General features: G+C 43.5%; 1 protein-coding gene and 1 pseudogene across 2 annotated transcripts in view; one reads left to right on the forward strand and one right to left on the reverse strand.

Annotated features, from left to right (window-relative positions):
• Window positions 1–22195, forward strand: part of LOC310781998 (dihydropyrimidinase-related protein 5-like) — a 70027-nt pseudogene that overhangs the window by 20992 nt on the left and 26840 nt on the right. The gene's annotated exons all lie outside the window — the stretch shown is intronic.
• LOC310782937 (putative nuclease HARBI1) overlaps window positions 20736–22195 on the reverse strand; it is a gene marked incomplete at its 5' end in the record, with an annotated part of 2766 nt that continues 1306 nt past the window's right edge. Inside the window, 4 exons of the mRNA XM_083643725.1 lie at window positions 20736–21406; window positions 21503–21629; window positions 21778–21999; window positions 22144–22195. The exon at window positions 22144–22195 is cut by the window's right edge and continues 197 nt beyond it. Coding sequence (XP_083499851.1) covers window positions 21173–21406; window positions 21503–21629; window positions 21778–21999; window positions 22144–22195 — 635 coding nt within the window. The 3' untranslated portion in view covers window positions 20736–21172. The remainder of the gene's footprint in view (window positions 21407–21502; window positions 21630–21777; window positions 22000–22143) is intronic.

The following is a 22195-nucleotide window of genomic DNA, read 5'->3' on the forward strand; positions in this document are numbered from 1 at the left end:
CCTTCCATTTTGATAGGCTAGATGGCTCTCCGCCCATTTACAGCCGGCCTTAGCGTCTGGCGGGGCCCGCTAAGTCTTGGTGGCATCTTGTGTACATAGTCGCATATTCATATCTAGTTAATTTATTGAGCGCACGGGTGATTCTGGTCGTTACGACGTCGCTTGAACTCAGCTGCCGCTTCATGGCCCTGCAGGATCAACCGGGTCTGCATGGTTTCCTCATGGCGTGTCTTACAGCGTGTCTTACAGCGTGTCGTACATAATGAATGTGTGGTGTGGAGAGATAGTCTTGAAATCTAAGAGAACGCTAGGTTACGTTGTAACCCAGGTTCCGTGAGAAACTATCTCCAGCTGAGAGCCGCTTCAAAAAATGTCCCAAGCGAAGAGGCCAGGCTTATACTGTATAGCCTCGGGCTCATCAGTGCGCGGCCGCACCACAGGTGATGTGCCTAAAAGAGCTTCACGTCAGCTGCCCCCGATCGGGGACATTCCCGTACATTCTGGAATATGTAGCGTGGCGAGATAGTCTCTCCACTCAGACAACCTGGGTTACAACGTAACCCCCCCGTTATTTCAACAAGTATGTGTTTTCGAGGGCGGTCAGAGGAAGGCGTGATGGATCGCAGTGGATATCCGTACTGTTTCCTGTTGACCTCCGTCAACTTGACTGACAGGTGACACGGTGATGATGTTTCTGTTCGCCTATCGACAGCTTTTAGGCTGGGTGCTGTTTCAACACTCCAACACATACTTTAAACACACACACACAGGCACATACACAACACTGTTACTCACACAACACTGTTACTCACACAACACTGTTACTCACACACAGAGCAGACGCGCTCAGACACAGAGATACTAACTCCTGACACATACAGAATAACGATGCTGTGGCGCATGCAGACTCTCATCTCATTGGACTAAATGAAAGATGAGCTTTTAGGAACGGAGGAACCGGGGGTGTTTCAAAAGGTGCTAAAGTTTTATCTGAAAATAAGAAAAATATATTGTTAGGAGTATAAATCAAGTTTGTCTTTACAATGACTGTATTTAAGTTTGTCGTAGTAATGAAAAAGGCACTATTATTATTTTACTCTTGTATGAATATGAACTAATTAAAAAGGCATTTTAACTTTGTACTTGAACCAATGTAAGAAATGAACCGTGAATAAAAAAAAAAGGACTGTTTCATGTGTTTTAGCCTAAAGGCGCAGTATTACCCGTGTCTCAATCTATTTCAGTGTATGTCTCTGGCTGTGCTTCTCAGCGTGGGGTCCGTGGGAGCTCCAGGGGTTCCTGGGGCTCCCCAGCAAATTGATGAATTGTTATTGCATTATTGATCATATATTTACAAGACGTTAAAGGAGAATTCCGCTTTCTAATCTTTTTCATATCGTGGACCCCTAATTCAATCCACATTCAAGATGTTTGGTGTTGTAGGTCAGTGGTTCTCAATGTGGGGTCAGGGGACCACCAGGGGTCTATGAATGGGTTCCGTGGGGTCCCCAGCAAATTGATTAAATGTGAAACTTCACCTTTATTTCATTTACAAGAACAATTAAGAGAATGTAGAAGAACGACTGTTTTGATCATAGTTTATTATCTCTACCTAAAATAAAAATAGTTGTGGAAAAAATATCTAACAATAAAAAATATTCTCAATTTTGGGTCTGAGAGACAAAATCGCTTCAAGTGGCTCTAATGGTTCTAAATGGGGTCTTTGATATGAAGAGATTTGAGAATCATTGAAGAAACATGTTGCTGATCTCTGAGTATCAGCAGGATTTTTAGAACAAAGTTGCTTAACCTCGTTCCTGGGATTCAATTTACTGAATTGAGTGAGACAGTAAATACATTTTTTATCTCTTGGAAAAAACAAATGTCCACAGCTATATGCTTGCTGGTTAAGTTTGTATTAATACGGGCATCCGGGGAGCATATAGTGGTAGATTCCCTGCCTAACAACACAAGGGTCGCAGGTTCGCGCCCCCGTGTTACTTCCGGCTTGGTCGGGCGTCCATACAGGCACGATTGGCTGTGTCTGCGAAGCCGGATTAGGGGTATGTGTCCTGGTCACTGCACAAGCGCCTCCTCTGGTCGGTCGGGGCGCCTGTTCGGGGCGGAAGGGGATCTGGTGGAAATAGCGTGATCCTCCCACGTGCTACGTCCTGCTGGTGAACCTCCCCGCTGTCAGGTGAGAAGAAGCGGCTGGCAACTTCGCATGTGTCAGCGGAAGCATGGTGCTAGTCTACGGCTCTCCCCAGATCGGCAGAGGATGGGGGGGGGGAATCGGAAGAAAAAAATTATTAGTAGGTTATGTATTTCCTGTAAACAACAGCTAATTGTCTAAATGAGGTCTCAAGGCTGGTAATAATAAATCAGTCGCTATGCTTGAGGCCTTCATCCTGTTTTCATCAAAGGATGTTGTAGCTGTGTTTAGTAGGTCTATCTGAATGCAGGAGGAAACAGCTGCTCTATGAGAAGATGAGAAAAGAAAACGAGGAAGAGGAGGGTGGCCCCTGGTGGTCAGTGTGGGTTGGATGTTTTGCTGCTCAATTTAAATTGACACCCTTAACAGTATACCTCTTATTATAGAGTAAGCAGCAATGAGTCCAGAAGAGCTGGATGTTAGCACTAACTAGGTGTAAAAGTCAATGGGATTTTTGCATGGGGATTTCGGTTAAATGCAAGGTCTGTGGTAAACAAAAGTTTATGAAACTTCAAAGTTTGTGTTCAGCAAGATGATCTTCACAAATGCGGACCACTTTTATGATTTTGAAGCGTAAATGGGAAAGAAATTGAAGCCAATGTGGAAGTGTACTTAAACCTGCATTCTTTTGAATGGACTGCAGGGGGTGACCCATTGGTCTGTGGACTTCTGTTTTTTTACGCCTGACATGGCATTTTGGCCATTGCCATCTTGGATCTCGACACAAGTCCCGGGGTTTCCCACAGAGCACGGCCTGCTATCGGTCCGTCATCGGTGAGCTGTGTGATCAGTGGACAAGCGACCTGTCAATCACGCCCCAAAACATAGTCTGAATATAGCGATTGAGACCATAAACACATTAGGAAAGTGTTTACTGAGGCCATACTTGAGGCTTAAAAACAGAAGTCTAGAAACCAATGGGTCGCTCCCTGCAGGCAAAGAGGACACTTCCTCATTGGCTTCAATTTGGACAAACAGAGCTACCTCCTTGTATGTAACACATTTATGTGTGATGAATGGTTTACACTTTAGATTAGGGGATGCAGAAAGCCTTGTAAATGAATTGTAAATTAACACATCATTTACAACATGTGAGGAACACTTCATTTACTAAAGGTTTATAGATGACTTACAACACATTTGTATGTTAAGATAACATTTATTAATCATCTACAAATTCATGTTTTGTAAGTGATTAGTTCATCATTAACTAAAGGCTTATAAATGACATACGACTGAACGTTATTATAAAGTGTTACAGTTTCATAAACTTTTCTTAACCACAGACCTTATTTCCTGCATTTAACCGTAATCCCCAGAAAAATCCCATTGACTTTCATACGTAAGAACCAGGAAGTGCAGGGACTTCTGGGTAAGCCTACAAAAATACATCATCCCGGTACTCAACTCTCACCCTATCTCACGTAGTCAGACAGACCCACCGTTGACGTCAGCAAGCTTTCAGTGATGGAGGAGATAGCCTATCATCTACGGCTGACACTGCCAGGTTACTCTCACCCTCTCACCTCATCCATTCCCCACCAGCAGTCAGCCATACTGCCAAGGAGGACGGCCTGTCTGTCTCCATACTGTGGTCCTATCATGGCCCTATGCTGCTTATTGCTGCCTTCTCTGTCTCACCAGCCACAGTATAGCAGGTAAAGCCATCTACACTCAGATTTCTTACCTATAATTTGTGTGTGTGTTTTTGTGTGTGTGGGGGGGGGGGGTAGTTTATTATTAGCATTATACGCATCATAGTAAGTCATAAATTTATGTAACTCAAAGTACTTTTTGATTGCATTTGCATGTAGGCTATATAGCGCCTTCCTAGCTACTCAAAGTGCTTCACATATCGGGGGGTGTAGCACTCACCTGGGTGATGCACGGCAGCCAGCACTCACCACACATCAGCTACACTATCACTGTGGAGCGTTGATGACTGAATGTGCCAATTAAGTAACTAGGGATGATTATGTGACCATGATTGAAGGAAGGCCTGTGTGGGAGTTTAACCAGGGCACCATAGTTACACCTCCAGGCCACCGGGGTTACAATTTACAACCCCTCTTGCATGAGTGCCAGTGGGATCTTTAATGACCACAGAGAGTCAGGACCTCCGGTTAACATCTCATCCGAAGGACGGTGCTCACTCACAGGACAGAGTCCCTGTCTCTGCCCTGGGGCATTGGGGAGATAATTAATCAGACCAGATTATTCATCAGAGCAGAGGCAAGAGCACCTCCTACTGGTCCTCCAACACCACTTCCAGCACCAGTCTCCCATCCAAGGAGTATCCACCACAGCCAGACCTGCTTAGCTTCCCACTTAAAGCAACACAAGTAAAGGATCTCATGCAGAGTGGCCCATTTCAGAATAATACACTATGTATTATAATATATTATTGAGTTATAACTATTGATGCATTAATGTGTAAGCATCACTTTTATGTTGCAGCTGATAGGCTAAAGGTGGCGCTGATTTCCACTACTTTATATACTGCTGGATAATCCATTATAGTAATCTAAGAGTAGTTTTAGACTAGAGTAATCTAAATACTAATCTAAGAGTAATCTAGAATAATACACCACAATTTATTAGTTGATTATATTTTCTATTAATAATCTGAATCTGCAAAGTTACTAGTAGCCTAAACGTTTTCAAATAGCCCATAGTGGAGTAAAAAGTACAATATTTCCCTCTGAAATGTAGTAGTAGGCTAGTATAAAGTAGCATAAAATGGTAGGCTACTACTAACGGCACATTATTCGAGTAAATGTACTTAGTTACTGACTGTCCACCTCAGTCTGGACATTGTAAATGTCACAGTCCCTATTTGTTCCTCATGTCATGTCATAAGTGCCATATTTCCGACAGGCACCTGAAGGCAGCATATTCCCCTGGAGACAAGACACGCCCCTGTGTACCAGAAAGGGGAGGGTCTCGTCCCCGGCTTCCCTGCTCCCATAGGGTAGTATTTCCCGTCGCTCAGGTTCAAACGGCGTGTGATTGGCTGCTGCCTGCCCTGTCAGACTCCGGCCAGAGACAAGGAGCATCTGCGGCTCGCACTGTGCCAGCTGTCTGAGCGGAGAGAGGCTGCGCTGCTGCCTGTCTGCCTGCCTGCTTGTATGCTTTGCTGAGGACTTGGAGAATCTGGAAAACGGGTAAGATTAAAATAAACATGATTATAGCTATTAGCTACTATAATCATTGAATGATCTTAAAGATCCTTCAGTTTGTGCTGACAGGAGTGGAATGACTGTTATCATTCTACAGGCTATTACAAGTCAATTACAATGACAGGGTTACTATTTCGCTGTCTAGCCGCAGGCTATAAACAGATGTGGGATATTGTTTCTGGTTCCCTCCTGGTATTATATTTTTTCATGTTTTATTGAGTCTTTTATTGCCTTTAGGTGTGGATTGGTCTGCATCCGTGCAAGCTCTGTAACGAGCCAGTGAGGGGATGATGGGTGGGTAGGTAAAGGCTATCTGACTGGCACAATGTGATTTTCAATTAATGATGTGTTGATAAAGTGCCTATAGGCCAATATGTCTGAAAATAAGCAAATATTACTTATTGTTCGCTTGGGCGTCGAAATGCGGGCGAGGTGTGCGTGCGTGTGTGTGCGTGCGTGTGTGTGTGTGCGTGATTGTGTGCGTGCGTGTGCGTGTGCGTGTGTGAGCGTGTGCGTGCGTGCGTGCTGGCCGTTATGCAAGTCTGTTATTCGTAGGCTGATTGTTATCTTTCTCATAATGGACCCCTAATTCAGCCATAGACACCCCCCTCCCCCACTTGATGAGATTTTGTCTCTAACCTGAAAATATTTTCATATGATTTTATTTCTAATCTGAGAATATTTGCACATGGTTTAGTCCATGGCTGGCTATATTGTACAGGTAGGTCAGTGGTTGTCGACATGGGGTCAGGGGACCACCAGGGATCCAGAGCCAGATTAACACCCCCAGGGGCCCCGGGGCACTGAAGCTCCCAGGGGCCCCCCTACCCATCGTCCGGATGTTTGGATGTTTTTTCGCCATATTTAGAGGAATATCTCATTTTAAATTAACATTAGTATTATACTGTTATGTTATTATTCCGTTTCTGAGATTCAGTTTCTCACTCACTCATAGGCGATTCCAGGCTTTGCAAAGAGGTAGCACCAGCAGGATAAAGATATTAGTCTGACTGGGGGTTCCCGGGTTTCTAGGGGGAACGAAATGTTCCCCCAAGAAATGTTGTACATTTTAAAGTAAAATGCATGAATCTGATGCACTCTGAGAGCAAAAGGAAGAGGCTAATCTTCACATTAATATCCTCTTCACTGTGCTGTGGCTTTACAATGATGAAAAAATAATTGACATTACATTTCCAATACAAAACAGGTGCCGCAGCACCACAAGCACCCCCACTTCCCGCGCCCCTGGTCACCACTTGCCCACAGGCATCCAATGAGACTAAATCATCAGACTTAATCTTCTTGGAAACACATTTTATTTTGTCCTGATTGGTCTTAGATTTGTGTCATAGTTCTGTGGAGCCCAACATGAGCCCGACAAAAAAAAAAAAAAAAAAAAAAAATTGGAGGGCCCCTTCACCCCGAGGGCTCCGGGGCACCTGCCCCGGTTGCCCTATGGTTAATCCGGCCTTGCAGGGATCCATGAAGGCATTCCAGCGGGTCCCCAGCAAATTGATGAAATGTTAAACCTCACCTTTATTTCATTGTCAAGAAGTTAACTCAATTAGAGAATATACACAGAATGACAGTTTTGGTCATATATTCTCTGATCATTTATCTCTCTACCTACAATACAGACAGTCGTGGAATTATGGACAAAATCATATTTGACTATGATTTATATTCTCAGATTTAGGTCAGAGAGGAAAATAAATCATGAAATGGGGGTTCGTGGATGTGTAGTAAATTAGGGTTCCTTGATAGGAAAAAGGTTGAGAGAGAACAGTGAGACTATTTCTCCGTTTCGCACTGTACCCGGGCAGGAGATAGTGTGAGAGCAAAATTATTGATTGATTGCTTATTAATTGGTTGTTGATCATGACATCTTAGGAGAGAGCCATAGATCATTATGGAACAGTCGATAATGATCAACAACCAATTAATAAGCAATCAATCAATAATTTTGCTCTCACAATAGTCTGCCTGCTCTTACTCTCACTCTGGTAGTGGGGGGGAAAAGGCTCTGTTATCTTTACAACCATCCACCGAAAATACCAAGCAGGCCTGCTTTATTGCACAATCCAAATCTTTGGCGAAATTTGCCATTTTCAGCGTGTAGCTTGCTAGCTTGCTAGCTTGCGTTGTTGTTTGAGGCATTTGAGAGACACGCAGGGAGCGGAAAAGGATTTCCCTTCGCTCCGACTGAAATGGTCCGAGCCAATGGCAGAGCTCAGACCTGCAGCCTGCTTCCAGTGAGTCACGACAGTGACACTATTGTAAATGAAATCGAATAGGAATGAGTCCGGAAGTAGTACTTCCGGTTTGTGTGTAAAAGTCAATGGGATTTTTGTATGTTTTGTGTGTGATGACGCGGGTCTGGAGTCAGTTATGATGCGTACAAACCCAGACTCTGCTGCGTGCTTTGTGTGTGTCACTGGGTAAAAGGAAAAGGGCTTGTGGACAGAATGGGGGATGGAAAGGAATCTGGCACCCCTCTTTTTTTTAGCATGCCTTAGCCAAAAAGATGTAAACACATGAAGGGAGCCCTCTGTTGACTGCAAATGATATTGCATGCAGACCTGTTTTGCATCTCAAAGGGGCGTTGGGGCCTCTGGGGGTCCTCGAGTGGGTTCCAGGGAGTCCTCCACCTCCAACAAAACCAAGGAACCTATAAAGAAGGAAAAGACATCACATCACTCACGTCAGTCCCGCCTAAAGTCTGGCCCAATGCAAAATTTGAACGCGGTGATGTGAGTGATGTCTCTTCCTTCTTTATAGGTTCCTTGAGCAAAACGAGGAATTTCACCTCACTTTAATTAACTAGAACGCATCCCAATGAGAGAATGGCAGAGACATTACCATGCATCATGCATCAAACATGCTGATTTAAATCAGACATGCATCAAACATGCTGATTTAAATCAGACATGCATCAAACATGCAGATTTAAATCAGACATGCATCAAACAGGCTGATTTAAATCAGACATGCATCAAACATGCTGATTTAAATCAGACATGCATCAAACATGCTGATTTAAATCAGACATGCATCAAACATGCTCAAACAGGCTGATTTAAATCAGACATGCATCAAACATGCTGATTTAAATCAGACATGCATCAAACATGCAGATTTAAATCAGACATGCATCAAACATGCTGATTTAAATCAGACATGCATCAAACATGCTGATTTAAATCAGACATGCATCAAACATGCTGATTTAAATCAGACATGCATCAAACATGCAGATTTAAATCAGAGATGCATCAAACAGGCTGATTTAAATCAGACATGCATCAAACAGGCAGATTTAAATCAGACATGCATCAAACATGCAGATTTAAATCAGACATGCATCAAACATGCTGATTTAAATCAGACATGCATCAAACATGCTGATTTAAATCAGACATGCATCAAACATGCTGATTTAAATCAGACATGCATCAAACATGCTGATTTAAATCAGGCTGATTTAAATCAGACATGCATCAAACATGCTGATTTAAATCAGACATGCATCAAACAGGCAGATTTAAATCAGACATGCATCAAACAGGCTGATTTAAATCAGACATGCATCAAACATGCTGATTTAAATCAGACATGCATCAAACATGCAGATTTAAATCAGACATGCATCAAACATGCTGATTTAAATCAGACATGCATCAAACATGCTGATTTAAATCCGACATGCATCAAACATGCAGATTTAAATCCGACATGCATCAAACATGCTGATTTAAATCAGACATGCATCGAACATGCTGATTTAAATCAGACATGCATCAAACATGCTGATTTAAATCCCTCCTTTTGAGGGTTGTTTACATCACGGCTGCTAATTTGGCCTCAATTTAAGTAGGAAAAAACAAGGAAATATTGGGGGAATTGAGTCTTTTGTACACTTAATAAAATGTCTTCTTAGGCAACTTCTTAAGATGAAAGTCAAACAGGAAGAGAGGTAAACTCCACCCACACAACACGCCATGTTGTGTCGAGGAGGTGTGTGTGTGTGTGTGTGTGTGTGTGTGTGTGTGTGATGCCCTAGTTAGTTGTTGTATGTTTATCTGTGTCTGATTCACTAATGGCTTATTCATCCATGGACCTACTGTATAAAGCTCCCTGTGTGTGTGTGTGTGTGTGTGTGTGTGTGTGTGTGTGTGTGTGTGTGTGTGTGTGTGTGTGTGTGTGTGTGCGTGCGTGCGTGCGTGCGTGCGTGCGTGCGTGCGTGCGTGCATGTGTGTGCATGTGTGTGCGTGCAAGCGCGCACGCCTGTGTGTGTGTTGTGTGTGTGTGTGTGTGTGTGTGTACGTGCATGCGTGCGTGTGTGTGTGTGTGTGTGTGTCTGTGTGTGTCTGTGTGTTCATGCGTGTTTAAGGTAGGGATGCAGAATATTGGATTTTTTTGTTGATATCTGAGACGTGGATATTTTCCTACTCTTTTGACTGATTGCCGATATATTCACACATTTTGCCCTCGTGCCATATTTTTTTAATTCATGTAATATTTTCTTTCAAACAAAATGATCCAGCAGCAATAAAGCATCATTTTGTCGGCCGAAAGCCTTTATCGGCGATATCATGGTGCATCGTGAGTTTGACATCTGACTGATGGACGTCTCGCCTGCTTTATAGTAGCACTATTGTTCAGTCACATAGAGAGGCAAAGTGAACGTCACTTCCTGCTTCAGCACTGTACCAGAGATTTTCATCCGCCATTTATTTTCCCATAGACATTTCGTAAAATGCTTATAGAAATAGTTGTACTTGCTCAAACCAAACGGTTCAGCTATATTTAGAATCGGGAGAGACCATAGAACATTTCACTGGGACCAAAACTTAAAAAAAAAACTTTTTCTTTAAATCCGCAATTATTTTATGTTTTGGTCCGAGTGAAATGTTCGGTGGTCTCTCCTGTTTCTAAATATATCTGAACCGTTTGGTTTGAAGTGCGGGTGGGGTAAAAAAAACCATTTCAATCAGGAGAGACTAGAGACCAGAGAATGAATAAAATAATATTTATTACAATAGTGAATGAATGATGCATTACAGAAAATATGGTGAGAATGAGGTGTTGTTATAGTCTTTGGTGCTTAGACACCACAGGGAGATATTGAGATAGAGCTGCATCAGCCATGAGCAGCAGCCAGATATATCCCCCTGTAGAGTCTAGATACTGGTGGTGGTGATGGTGATGCCTCTCCTTCTGAGACTGATGAGACTCTTCAGACTGAAGAATCTGATGGGTCTGTGAAGACTGGATGGAGAAGGAGAGGTGGAGGGTGTGAGACTGTCAGCAGCAAGGTTGAGAGGCTGAATGGATAGAAACAAGCATATTTAATCGGACAACAGCCATGTGATTGGCTTACGATGAGGGGTGGAAAGCAATGTGATAGGCTTATAATGGAGGTGTGTGGGGTGACAGGTGATGTGATGCTATGCTATTGGATAAAAGAGACCAGGTGGCAAACAGCTGATTATTCAATTGAAGCCCGGAAGTTGACAGGCTATTTTGAGCATGTGAGCAGATTTGAAGGGGAGGAGAAATAAGAAGTGAACTGAGGAAGTGTAAAGTGCAGATTATAGTCTTCCTGACTGAATTTACATTAGAACTACATATATCTCAATGGGCTGACTCACGAAAGGACGGTGCTGCGGCTCTACACTGCAGGATTGGGGATTCTAGAGCAGATACATAGACGTCTGTTCAGATGTGCGTTTACTGCGGGGGTTAAATCCCCGATCGTGTCTGCCTGGGCTGGGCTAGCAGGTAATGAGGTTTATGCTACGGGCAGATTTACCCCACCCTGACCACGCCCCCAGCCAGCTACCCCAGCATTTATGACGAGACATCGACTCAAACTATGAGGTGTAGAACGTTGATAGACGTATCTACAAACGTGATGTGCAACGAAAGTTCACTTTCTATTCTACGTATCCACGGCTTGAAATGTATAAATGCGACTTTTTATTCTGGCAACCAGGCTGCCATCCAATTTGTTAGGGAACTGTGAAATGTCTGCTTGTCTCTCTGTCTGTGTGTGTGTGTGTGTGTGTGTGTGTGTGTGTGTGTGTGTGTGTGTGTGTGTGTGTGTGTGTCTCTCTCTCTCTCTCCTCTAAATCAGATAAAAAAAATACAGCTAAGCTCAGTAAGATGAAATAAGAAGATAAGAAACATCTAAATTCATAATGTGGTGCAGCAATGTTGAAAAGCTTTATTAAAGGATAAAGCTTTATTATTGGATAAAGCTTTATTATTGGATAAGGAAAAGTGCATGTTACTGATCAGGATGTAATCAGATCTGCCTGACCACATCTGGAGTCTGGCTCACATTGTGTTCAGATCTCTTACACCCCATTTACACCTAGTTTTTTAAATGTGGCCGTTATCCAGATAACATCCGGATACAAAAAACCTGAGTAAGTGGAGGTGGTAGTGCCGCAACCAGGACACATACCTGTAATCCAGCTTCTCACCCACAGACACAGCCAAATGTTCCTGTATGGACGCCTGACCAAGCCAGAGGTAGACTACTGTAACACGGCTCAAACCTGCAACCCTCATGTTGGTAGGCAGGGACAGCTACCTGAGTGCCCCACGAAGAGATGTTAATATGAGAGGACAGTTGACTCTGCCAGCAATACGGAAGCCATCCTTTCATTTGGCACAGAGGCTGCCTTAACAATAAACCTCTTTCACAAAATGACCGCTTTTGCGACGATAGGGCCCGTTGTGCCCACAAGCAGAACCAAAAGACATGAACTTCTTCCTCGCGCTCTTAAACTGTTTTAAAAATGACTTTATCTTATTTAGCTTATTTAAATGACCAGTTTATTTCAGGCTTTATGTTGCTAAATTCACATCGTTTGTCTGATGATGGATCACTTGAACCTTGTTCCTGATTGGCTCGGGGGAGGGGCATCTTGTTCCTGATTGGCTCGGGGGATGGGCATCTTGTTCCTGATTGGCTCGGGGGAGGGGCTTCTGGTTCCTGATTGGCTCGGGGGATGGGGGGTCTTTGTAGTGAAACCAATGGGGGAATTGTGCGCCCTCATATTCAGCTGTGTTTGTTAACAATATGCAGTACAAATGGTAAATCAGCGTTGGTGTTTAGTATGCTTAGCCATACCATGATGTGTGTGTGTGTGTGTGTGTGTGTGTGTGTGTGTGTGTGTGTGTGTGTGTGTGTGTGTGTGTGTGTGTGTGTATAGGCTCCTCTCCCCCCCACTGAAAGCCCTCTCCAGGGCCCGTCTCCTGGGAAACAAATCTTCTGTTCTGGTTGCTAGGCCTTAGGGCGCTGCTTTACATACTACAACCCCCCGCCATCACACACACACACACACACACACACACACACACACACACACACACACACACACACACACACACACACACACACACACACACACACACACACACACTCGGGGGTCCTTGGGGGGGGGGGGGATCCTTTAGGTGCAACATTCTGCCCAACCTTGCCCCACCACTTTGGGTCCATTTCAGTCCCATCATGCCAGGCTGCTGATTTTTTTACCCTTCTCTCTTCTCTCTTCATCCTCTCTGTCTCTCTCTCTCCATCCCCCCCATCTGTTTGAGTTGAGTGTGTGTGTGTGTGTGTGTGTGTGTGTGTGTGTGTGTGTGTGTGTGTGTGTGTGCGTGCGTGCGTGCGTGCGTGCGTGCGTGCGTGTGTGTGTGTGTGCATACAGCCATCCATGCAGAATGCACACATTAACACAACTTCTTCCTGTGTGAACTGGAGTAAAGTGGAACATTGGCTCTTAAAGGGACAGCTCACCCTAAAATCCAAAAAACCGAACTACACCTGCTAGCTGCTAGCTAGTTCCTACAAAAGAAAATAGTTCCTACATGAAACTGCTCACAACACAGTCTGTGGATTATCTTGAGTAACCGGGTCATGATTTCTGGAAAGAGACAGTGCTGTTGAGTTTTGGGCGCTTTGAGCACCACAAGCCGAGTGCCATCCAGTTCCATTGTATTGCAGAGAAGGCAAACATCTCTACGGCTGATATCTCCAAAACTCTGCAACTAACAACAAAACGATATAGATGGATAAATAGCACTACAGGTGAGAGGTAATGTATTTTGCATTTTAGGATGAGCTGTTCCTTGAAGCCACGTCCGCTATATCAGCCTTCTCCATGTGAGTGAGTGCAACATTCCCATTGAAGATCCATGGCTGGGCTTGGAATAAGCAGACAACCCAAAACCACCAGGCACTGCTTCATGAACACTCAAACATGTCAGGGCTTTTTCACGCTCCCTATGTGAGAACAGTACCACGATGGAGCCACATGCACTGCTGCATAGCCTGAGACTGCTGACACTGGGGGGGGGGGGGGGGGGGGGAGAAAATGCATACATAGAAATGCTTGAGGATTAAATTAATTTGATACAAGATAATTGTATGTAATTAAGCTCATCTTTTGGCCCTCAGGGATCAATAGTCTTCAGTGTGTCGTCCACATCTAAAGATCAGTATAGTAAAAGAGGAGGGACAAGGAGAGGAATCATATCAGGGGTCATGCCTGACGAGGTGCCCATTACCAGGAGTTAATGGACAACAGGGATTATCCTGTTTATACCATGGTCACTTCCTGTCTATAACATGGTCACTTCCGGTTTATACCATGGTCACTTCCTGTTTATACCATGGTCACTTCCTGTTTATACCATGGTCACTTCCTGTCTATACCATGGTCACTTCCTGTTTATACCATGGTCACTTCCTGTTTATACCATGGTCACTTCCTGTTTATACCATGGTCACTTCCTGTTTATACCATGGTCACTTCCTGTTTATACCATGGTCACTTCCTGTTTATACCATGGTCACTTCCTGTCTATACCATGGTCACTTCCTGTTTATACCATGGTCACTTCCTGTTTATACCATGGTCACTTCCTGTTTATACCATGGTCACTCGACAAAGAGAACCATTTAAGACCATTCATTTATGTTTGTGCATTTTGCAATCAGCAACACCAAGGATCCTAGAAAGAAGGAAGAGACATCACTCACGTCACAGAGCATTTGGATTTTGCATTGGGGTCAGACTTTGGGGTCAGTTCTATTGAAGTGAATGGGGCGGGCAGGGTAAGTGATGTACCCTGCCCGCCCCATAACCGTAAGTGGGACTTAACGTAAGTCCCACTATAAACCATCTGTGTCGTTTCACCTTATGTGATGTTGACTGATCTTATTTTATTATCTAAATGTGTGCTTCTTTTCCTTATTATTGGTCTCCAAACAGATTCTCGATCTGTCCAGCAGCTGCATATAGCTGAACTCAAGCCCCTGTTTGGTCCAAAATACAGCTAGAATAGCTACAGTAACCACATCATGATACAGGACCGAGTGGGGTAGGTCCAACTACATAATAGTGTTTTCTTTCATCTGATCGACGCATTTATGCTTTATAGTGGGACTTACTAACTGTGCCATGGCCGCCCCATTCACTTCAATAGAACTGTCCCCAACTGCAGAAATTTGAATGCTGTGGCATGTGTTGTCTTTTCCTTCTTTATAGGTTCCTTGGGCAACATCTGAGGGTTTGACTAATACCTGGAACACTCATTACCATCCCATAAAGTTCACTATACTCCAGTAAATAGGATGAGCAGCTATGAGCCAGAAAGCTAATGTTATGCTAGCAAGTTTCAAAGTCAATAACATTGTGTACGGGTGACAATCAGTAAATATAAATTGACAGTATTTTTTTAACAACAACACTAGCTATCCATCCAGCCAATCATTATCCCCAAAATTTGATCAAGATTTCCACAAACACATTTTGATGAGTCTTGTGTAGGCCTACTGTAGGCCACAGTCTGACGTGAAGAGTTGAATAGTGAATGGGATGTGACATGATCGCTTATGTCAGTGGTCTTCAACAGGGGGTCTGGGACCCCCAGGGGGTCCGCAGAGGTAGTGCAGGGGGTCCGCCATTTTTTTGTCAAAGTAGTTTGTGAAAAGTAAAAAAATATATATATATATTAACGATTGGCGTCAAAGTAAATAGTAACGTTGAGTGCCAATGACGTCGATTAGAGAAAGGTCAGGAAAACAGCAGGAAAAAGCCCCGTGATGAAAGAGAAACCGATGCATGCTGCAGCCAGAGCCATATAGATTGCTCTGGCTGGAGCTGACGTTGGCTGCGAACAGCAGTCAATCCGCGCCCACAACTGAGCCCCTCTGTCTCTGCTGCATAGTTTCTCCACACGATTAGCCGCCAGAAAAGCAGCACCCGACGCCGAAGGGCCAAACCATTCTCAGCAGTCCGGTTTGGCTTTTCGGTGTCGCGCTGGGAGCCGGCGCACAAAAACGGAGCACTCCGAAAATAGACGCTGGGTGCGTGAGGCTGTGTGTTAGTGTGGGGAGGAGTTTGCAGCTGGGGGGGGGGGGGGGGGGGAGGGGGGTGGGGCACGCAGGGCACCACACAACTACACCATGTCACTACATCAGAAAATATTAGCTTCAGAGTCAGTGAATGTGCTTGAAATGCTTCATTTCACAAAAGGCTGAATATCTCAGCTTCTAATTTGAAACGCCTGTTTTTGCTGAAAACAACCTATCTTCTCCGGCTCATAACTAAAGAACGGCAAATGGTATCAATACATTTTTTTTTGCTGATGATACAATAGAGTCTCCTCGTTCTTTGTGCGTGTTCGGTGTTTACATAGTAATATCACACAATATTCTGTGGGCCTCGAGAAATCACTGAAAACGCTCTGAAACTCTGGTACTGGGAGCGTCCGTTCTCCAAAAGTGGCTGGCACTCAATGAGTTAATAATGAGTAAGCTCCAAGCATTATGGGCAATAATAAGCTACTTTGGAACAAAATTGATTTACAAAGTGAATCTGATGAAGCAATAATGTGAAACACGTTGTTTCCTCCTTCTTGCCTTTTTAATGTAATCTATTAAAAATAAATAATTGTCAATGCTGATATCCTGATGTTATTATAGGCCATGCTTAAAATGTGACACAATATTATTATTATTATTATTTTATCGTAGGGGCTCCCTGCTCTGTTTCTCTATCGACCAAAGGCTCCTTGTGCTGAAAAAGGCTGAAGAGGCTTATGTGATACAAAGTACCAGTAAGATCAGAGGGACTGACTATCCAAGCTCATTAACTCAGAAAGGGGGAATAGACAGTTTGGACTACTTACTAGGTGTCCATTATTAGAAATTAATGGACGCCCTGCAGCCAATCAGAATCGAGTATTCACCCATGCTATAAACCACGGTATCAAAGCAAATGGCACGCACACTTTTTCCTTTGCAGTTTTTCCATCAGATCCCTGCTGCTCACTGGGAACAGTCATATCCAGGTGGACCATAGATTTGTGAATTATAGATCAGCTGTTAATATTTGATAGGGCGGCCGGCAGGCTAAAAGCTCTGAGAAAGTTTCCTGTCTGAGTCCAGAGAGAGAGAGAGAGAGAGAGAGAGAGAGAGAGAGAGAGAGAGAGAGAGAGACAGAATGTGTGCCAGGAGCTGGAAAGTGAAGGTCAGCAGACGAGCAGATTTAGGTGAATAAAAACACATGGTTCCCCCTCATCAGAGGCAGCTTAGTACTCCTCTCTGTTTTATAACAGTTAATGACTCTTCTTCCTTCAGAGATGATCTTTATAGCATTTCTGCACCAAAAGCTGTGGAACTGATTCACGCCCACAAACCACTTATGAGCTACATGTTTCTACTCATAACTGAATTATGGTTTCTGAAGGCTGGTCTCTTGACTGAAGCTGAACATTTACTCATCTCAAAATCATGCCAAAATTGAAAATAATAATAATAACAAAAATAGAAAAATGCAGTGTTTACCGCAGAATTCTATCTATCTCTAACACACTCACTCGAGGACGCCAAATATGTCGTGCAACAAACTTTTCACGATGTAACACTAAGGTTCTGTCTGTAACGCAAGTGAACGATCTTTATAGGTGGCATTTCTAGGTAATAAGTTGTAATTAGGCTGTCTGAAACCAGTTTGATACATAAGTTCACTGAATTTGCAACCTTTTTAGGTACCTAGTTATGGATAATTTTTGATAATTTTTGAGGAACCATACCATGCACACTTTGGTGGGCTAGGGTATCCCATGATACCTTGCGCCCCTTGCAATCCACGAAGAAGAATGAAGCTCTCCCCACAAACTTCCTCCAATGGCCGCCCCCACAAAACCTCCCGCAACAGAAAAAGTGAAACGCCCATTCGCTAAATAACAAGCATCATCGCTTTCTTTTCATTTTTATTTTAGAATAGTCAATAGCGTAAACCATTACTTCATTTCAGTGCGGTCAGTTGTTTGTACGGTGTCAGGAAAGTCACGTTTGAAGAATAGTAGGAAGCATCTTAGCTGACGGTGTTCTGGACAGCAGCCACTAGTTAGGTGGCTAGCGTTTTACCCGCTCCGTGCGCGCGCCTGCACCAGGAGTACAAAGAACTTCATGACCAGCCATGGACAGCAACACAGAGCCAGGTACTAGCAACATGGCTAGTCTTGCTTGCCAGCCTCCCCTCCCAGACCCTGCGTTCACCTTCAAGTGTAAGTGAAGTTCGTTTTTAACCAGCCATTACTTAAGCACACATTTGTTGGTTGAATGTGTAACGTTATCGATAAGAAATACGCTAGGTAACGTTATGCATTCATTAGCTGATGATGACGTTAGCTCCTTTGGCTTCAGCTCTGCTCACTGTCTAAATAAATTACACCGTGGCAACTGATTTATTTTATAGGGACAAAACAGGATACAGCAAAGCTGATTAAGGCCAGGATGCGGCTCAAGAAGCTTTTTACAGGGGACAGGAATTCGGCTATCAATGGATGGAAGTAAGTTACACACCAACATTGAACAACACAGCTTATTATGCTCTGGCTTTTGCTGTGGGTTGATTTGGGGGGGGGGGGGGGGGTTAGCTTGATTTCACTCAAATTTAAGTAACCAAATATCCCAATCAGACGATATATAAAGATGAGTAGTCTAATCTAGATTTCACACTCACCGAGTTGTCTCCCCAGTGTAGACAGTTCTACAATTCAGTGCTAAATCAACATCAAACATCTCCCCATATGGGTCCCTGTGCCATGAAAACATTTGAGATGAACAAATCACTAATTTAAACCCCTCCATTTCATAGAGGTTCATATGCCCAGTTTTCATACCAGTGTTGCCAGGTGGGAAATATTGAATCACTGATGCTGTCACAAATGGACACAGCCCACAAATCCTGTGTGTTTTGTGTATGTGTGTGTTTTGCAGTCAACTGCTAGCTGATATTGGGCTGGAGGGGAAAGTGGACTGCAAATCTGCCCAAAAAAAATGGGACAACTTGAAGACCCAGTACAAGGTATTAATTGTTCTTGAGTGTTAGCCACAGGCCACTACTGCATTTTACTTTATGCACTGTTCTTTTTTTTTTTTTTTACTTTTTATTGACAGATTATTATACGTTCTTACATTGTATACGTTGTAGATATGTACTGCCATAGATTTATTTTTTATTTTTTTATAGACAAAGAAAAGAAAAGACAAAACCACAACAGCCGCAACAGCAGCAACAAAACAAACAAACAAAAACAAAAAACAAAACATATAGAGCAGGGAGTCTACTTTTCACTATACATTCATCTTGGATCCAAAAAAATAAAATCTGGCCTAATGGGTGTTATATATTGAACCCAGCATTCCCATCTTGAGGTAAATTGTTCTACTTTATGATTGATAACAGCAGTTAGTCTTTCCATCTTATATATATCCATTGTAATATTCATCCATTCTTTCACTTTAGGGCTCTTTATGCACTGTTCAATTGTCGTTTCTTCTAGAAACTGAAAGATCCACCAACCGGTAGTGGTACAGACCGCGGTGAGGGTACACCGGCCACCTGGCCTTGGTACAACCTGATGGACGAGGCCCTGGGAAAAAAACATTCAATAACGCCTGCGGTGGTGAGGGCCACGTTGCCTTTGGAGGGTGTGCCAAAGCCAGCAGCTGAACAGGAGCGAGGTGATGGAGAGGAGGAGGCAGCGGCGGCTGGAGGAGAAGGAGAGGCACGAGAGCCAGAAAGAGCACAAGAAATGGCCCCAGCCCCACAACAGAGGAAGCGGCGTCGCCTCGCCGATCTGATTGAGGAGGAGATGGAGCGTGAAAGAGAGAGGCAGGCGCAGAGGAGGAGGGATGAGGCAGAGCGAACCGACCGACTCTTCTCTATCCTAGAGAGATTTATGGATAGGCGTTGAGCATTTTCTTTCTAACTTATTTTTAGTTTAAAGGAGAATATTTAATCCAGAAGTGTTGGTACACAGGTAACCTCAGGTTTACATACAATGTACAACTTCAAATACAATAAGAGACACGGGCAGGAAAAACGCAACGCGTTTCAACCTCACTGGGTCTTCGTCAGCCTTCAGCCTGATGAAGACCCAGTGAGGTTGAAACGCGTTGCGTTTTCCTGCCCGTGTCTCTTATTGTATTTGAAGTTGTACATTGTATGTAAACCTGAGGTTATCTGTGTACCAACACTTCTGGATTAAATATTCTCCCTAAAAAGTAACCAGTAAGCTCCTTTTTCCACTTTTGATTCTATGTTGACTTTGAGCTTGCTTGCTGCCACTTTCTCTGCTCCTAGTTTAAAGGAGAACAATGCTGATTTATTTTGCACATGATCTCAGACATCTGAAAACTGCAAACAGTTTTGCAGGCATTCATTTAGGTTGACATTTATTGAGAGTTGGTCTGTGTTCATTTGTGGAGGCAGTGAAGTCATTCATGGACAAATGACATCACTCACTTGAACTCAAATTAACTTTCAAATCTGTCAAACTAAATGAATGCCTGCAAAATTGTTTAGTTTTCAGACATTTGTGAGATCATGTGCAAAATAAATCAGCATGGTTTTTCAGTGAAGTTCTCATTTGCATTTTGTTTCATAAACAATGCAGATTGATCTCACACATATCTGACAACTTCAACCAATTCTGCATGCATTTATTTAGACAGTTATTGAGAGTTGATCTGTGTTAAGTTGTGGAGGCAGTGTTGTCATTAATGACATCACTCAACTTAACTCAAAATCAACTCTCAATAACTGTCTAAATAAATGCATTCAGAATTGGTTACAGTTGTAAGATATGTGTGAGATCATGTGCAAAATAAATCAGCATTGTTTGTCAGTGAAGTTCTCTCTGTTTCATGTTGGTTGAATCAACCCAGTTTTGACTGAAATTAAATGAAATGTGATTTTTTATAAATGGTTGTTCAAGGTTACTTGTAATAAAATAAACAAAAGATTGTTTTACAAGCAAATTGTTTTATTTCAAATGTAGCAAAAATAAACTGGGTAACAGTGGAACACACTCAAACTAAAAATATTTACATTCACAGTACAACAGATTACAAAAATTCAAGAATAATTTTACAAAACAACAAAAATAATCATTTTACAACTATTATCAAATGGTACAAAAGTTGATTTGCCAAAGGGTGGTTGCCAACTCATTTGTATATAACCGGGGTAAGGGGAAATGCCACAAGACTTACTTCACATTACAGGACAGGATCCCGGACAATTGACGCCACAGACAGACTTGACAGCACAAGACACTAGACAACGTGCTCCGTTAAGACCCTGCTTGGAGGGGAACTGCCGGTGTCGGGCTTCCGGCGGACTCTAACGTTAGTCAACAGGATTCAGGAGAACATTATGGGAGAACACCCAGACGCACCATAAGCTTGAGCTCAGTGCAGTGCGTACTCATGGCCACCGACCACATCCTGGAGTGCGCTGACTTGGGTTGATAGATGGTCACGCAGGGCGTTCCCATTCATTTCCCCAGCTTGTGCCTCGCCCCCAGCCTCATCATCAGCAGGGTCTTGCCCATCTTCTTCCTCCATGATGTCACCCACTCCCAGGCAGATGTTGTGCAGTGTGGCGCATGCCATGATGACATCTGGCACAAAGGTGGAGTGTACCTTAGAGGGAAACCAAAGATTAATTCAAGGATAAGTACATAAATTATTTCTCTTTGAATTTGCTCATTTGCTGCGGTCATTCTCAGTTTAAATTACCTCCAGGGCCTGCAGGAAGATGGCTCTCCACCGGGTCTTCATCATTCCAAAGGCTCGCTCTATGATGTTGCGAGCCCTGGCGTGGTGGATGTTGAAGCGCAGCTTCTCTGCACCTCTGACAGGTCTCCTGAAAGTAGGGATGCACCAATGAACATTTTGGCCGATACGATAACCGATATTAACATTGCAACATTGGACCGATATGAATATGTAAAAGAAAAAAAGACTAACATCGGCCGATACGATATGATTGCCAATATATCGTGCATCCCTACCTGAAAGGAGTGATGAGGGCCAGTGGTCTCTCCAAACAGGGGTAGCCACTGTCTCCAAGGAGGAAAGTGCCAGGGGGAGGGTAGGCAGAGTGGTAGATGGGGCTTCGCCGCAGCACCCTTGCGTCATGCACTGACCCCGGTGTTCCCACGTAAATGTCAATGTATCGGCCCCTGCTGTCACACACTGCCTGGAGTTGGATTGACGTGTACAGCTTTCTGTTCCTGTACAGGGGTAAAATCAAAAACAAGAAAATATTTGTGAGCCTGTGAGGAAATGTGTACAATGCATTAAATTAAGTATTATATTAATGTAATACTGCTCTATGCCTGAAATATGGCATGGTGCCTGAGAACTTTAAGCCTTGCCTGTAGCATTGTGCGTCCTCTTCCCCAGGTGCCTTGATTCTCACATGGCAGC

The sequence above is a fragment of the Poromitra crassiceps genome, assembly GCF_964638095.1.
Source record: "Poromitra crassiceps genome assembly, chromosome: 9".
NCBI lineage: Eukaryota > Metazoa > Chordata > Actinopteri > Beryciformes > Melamphaidae > Poromitra > Poromitra crassiceps.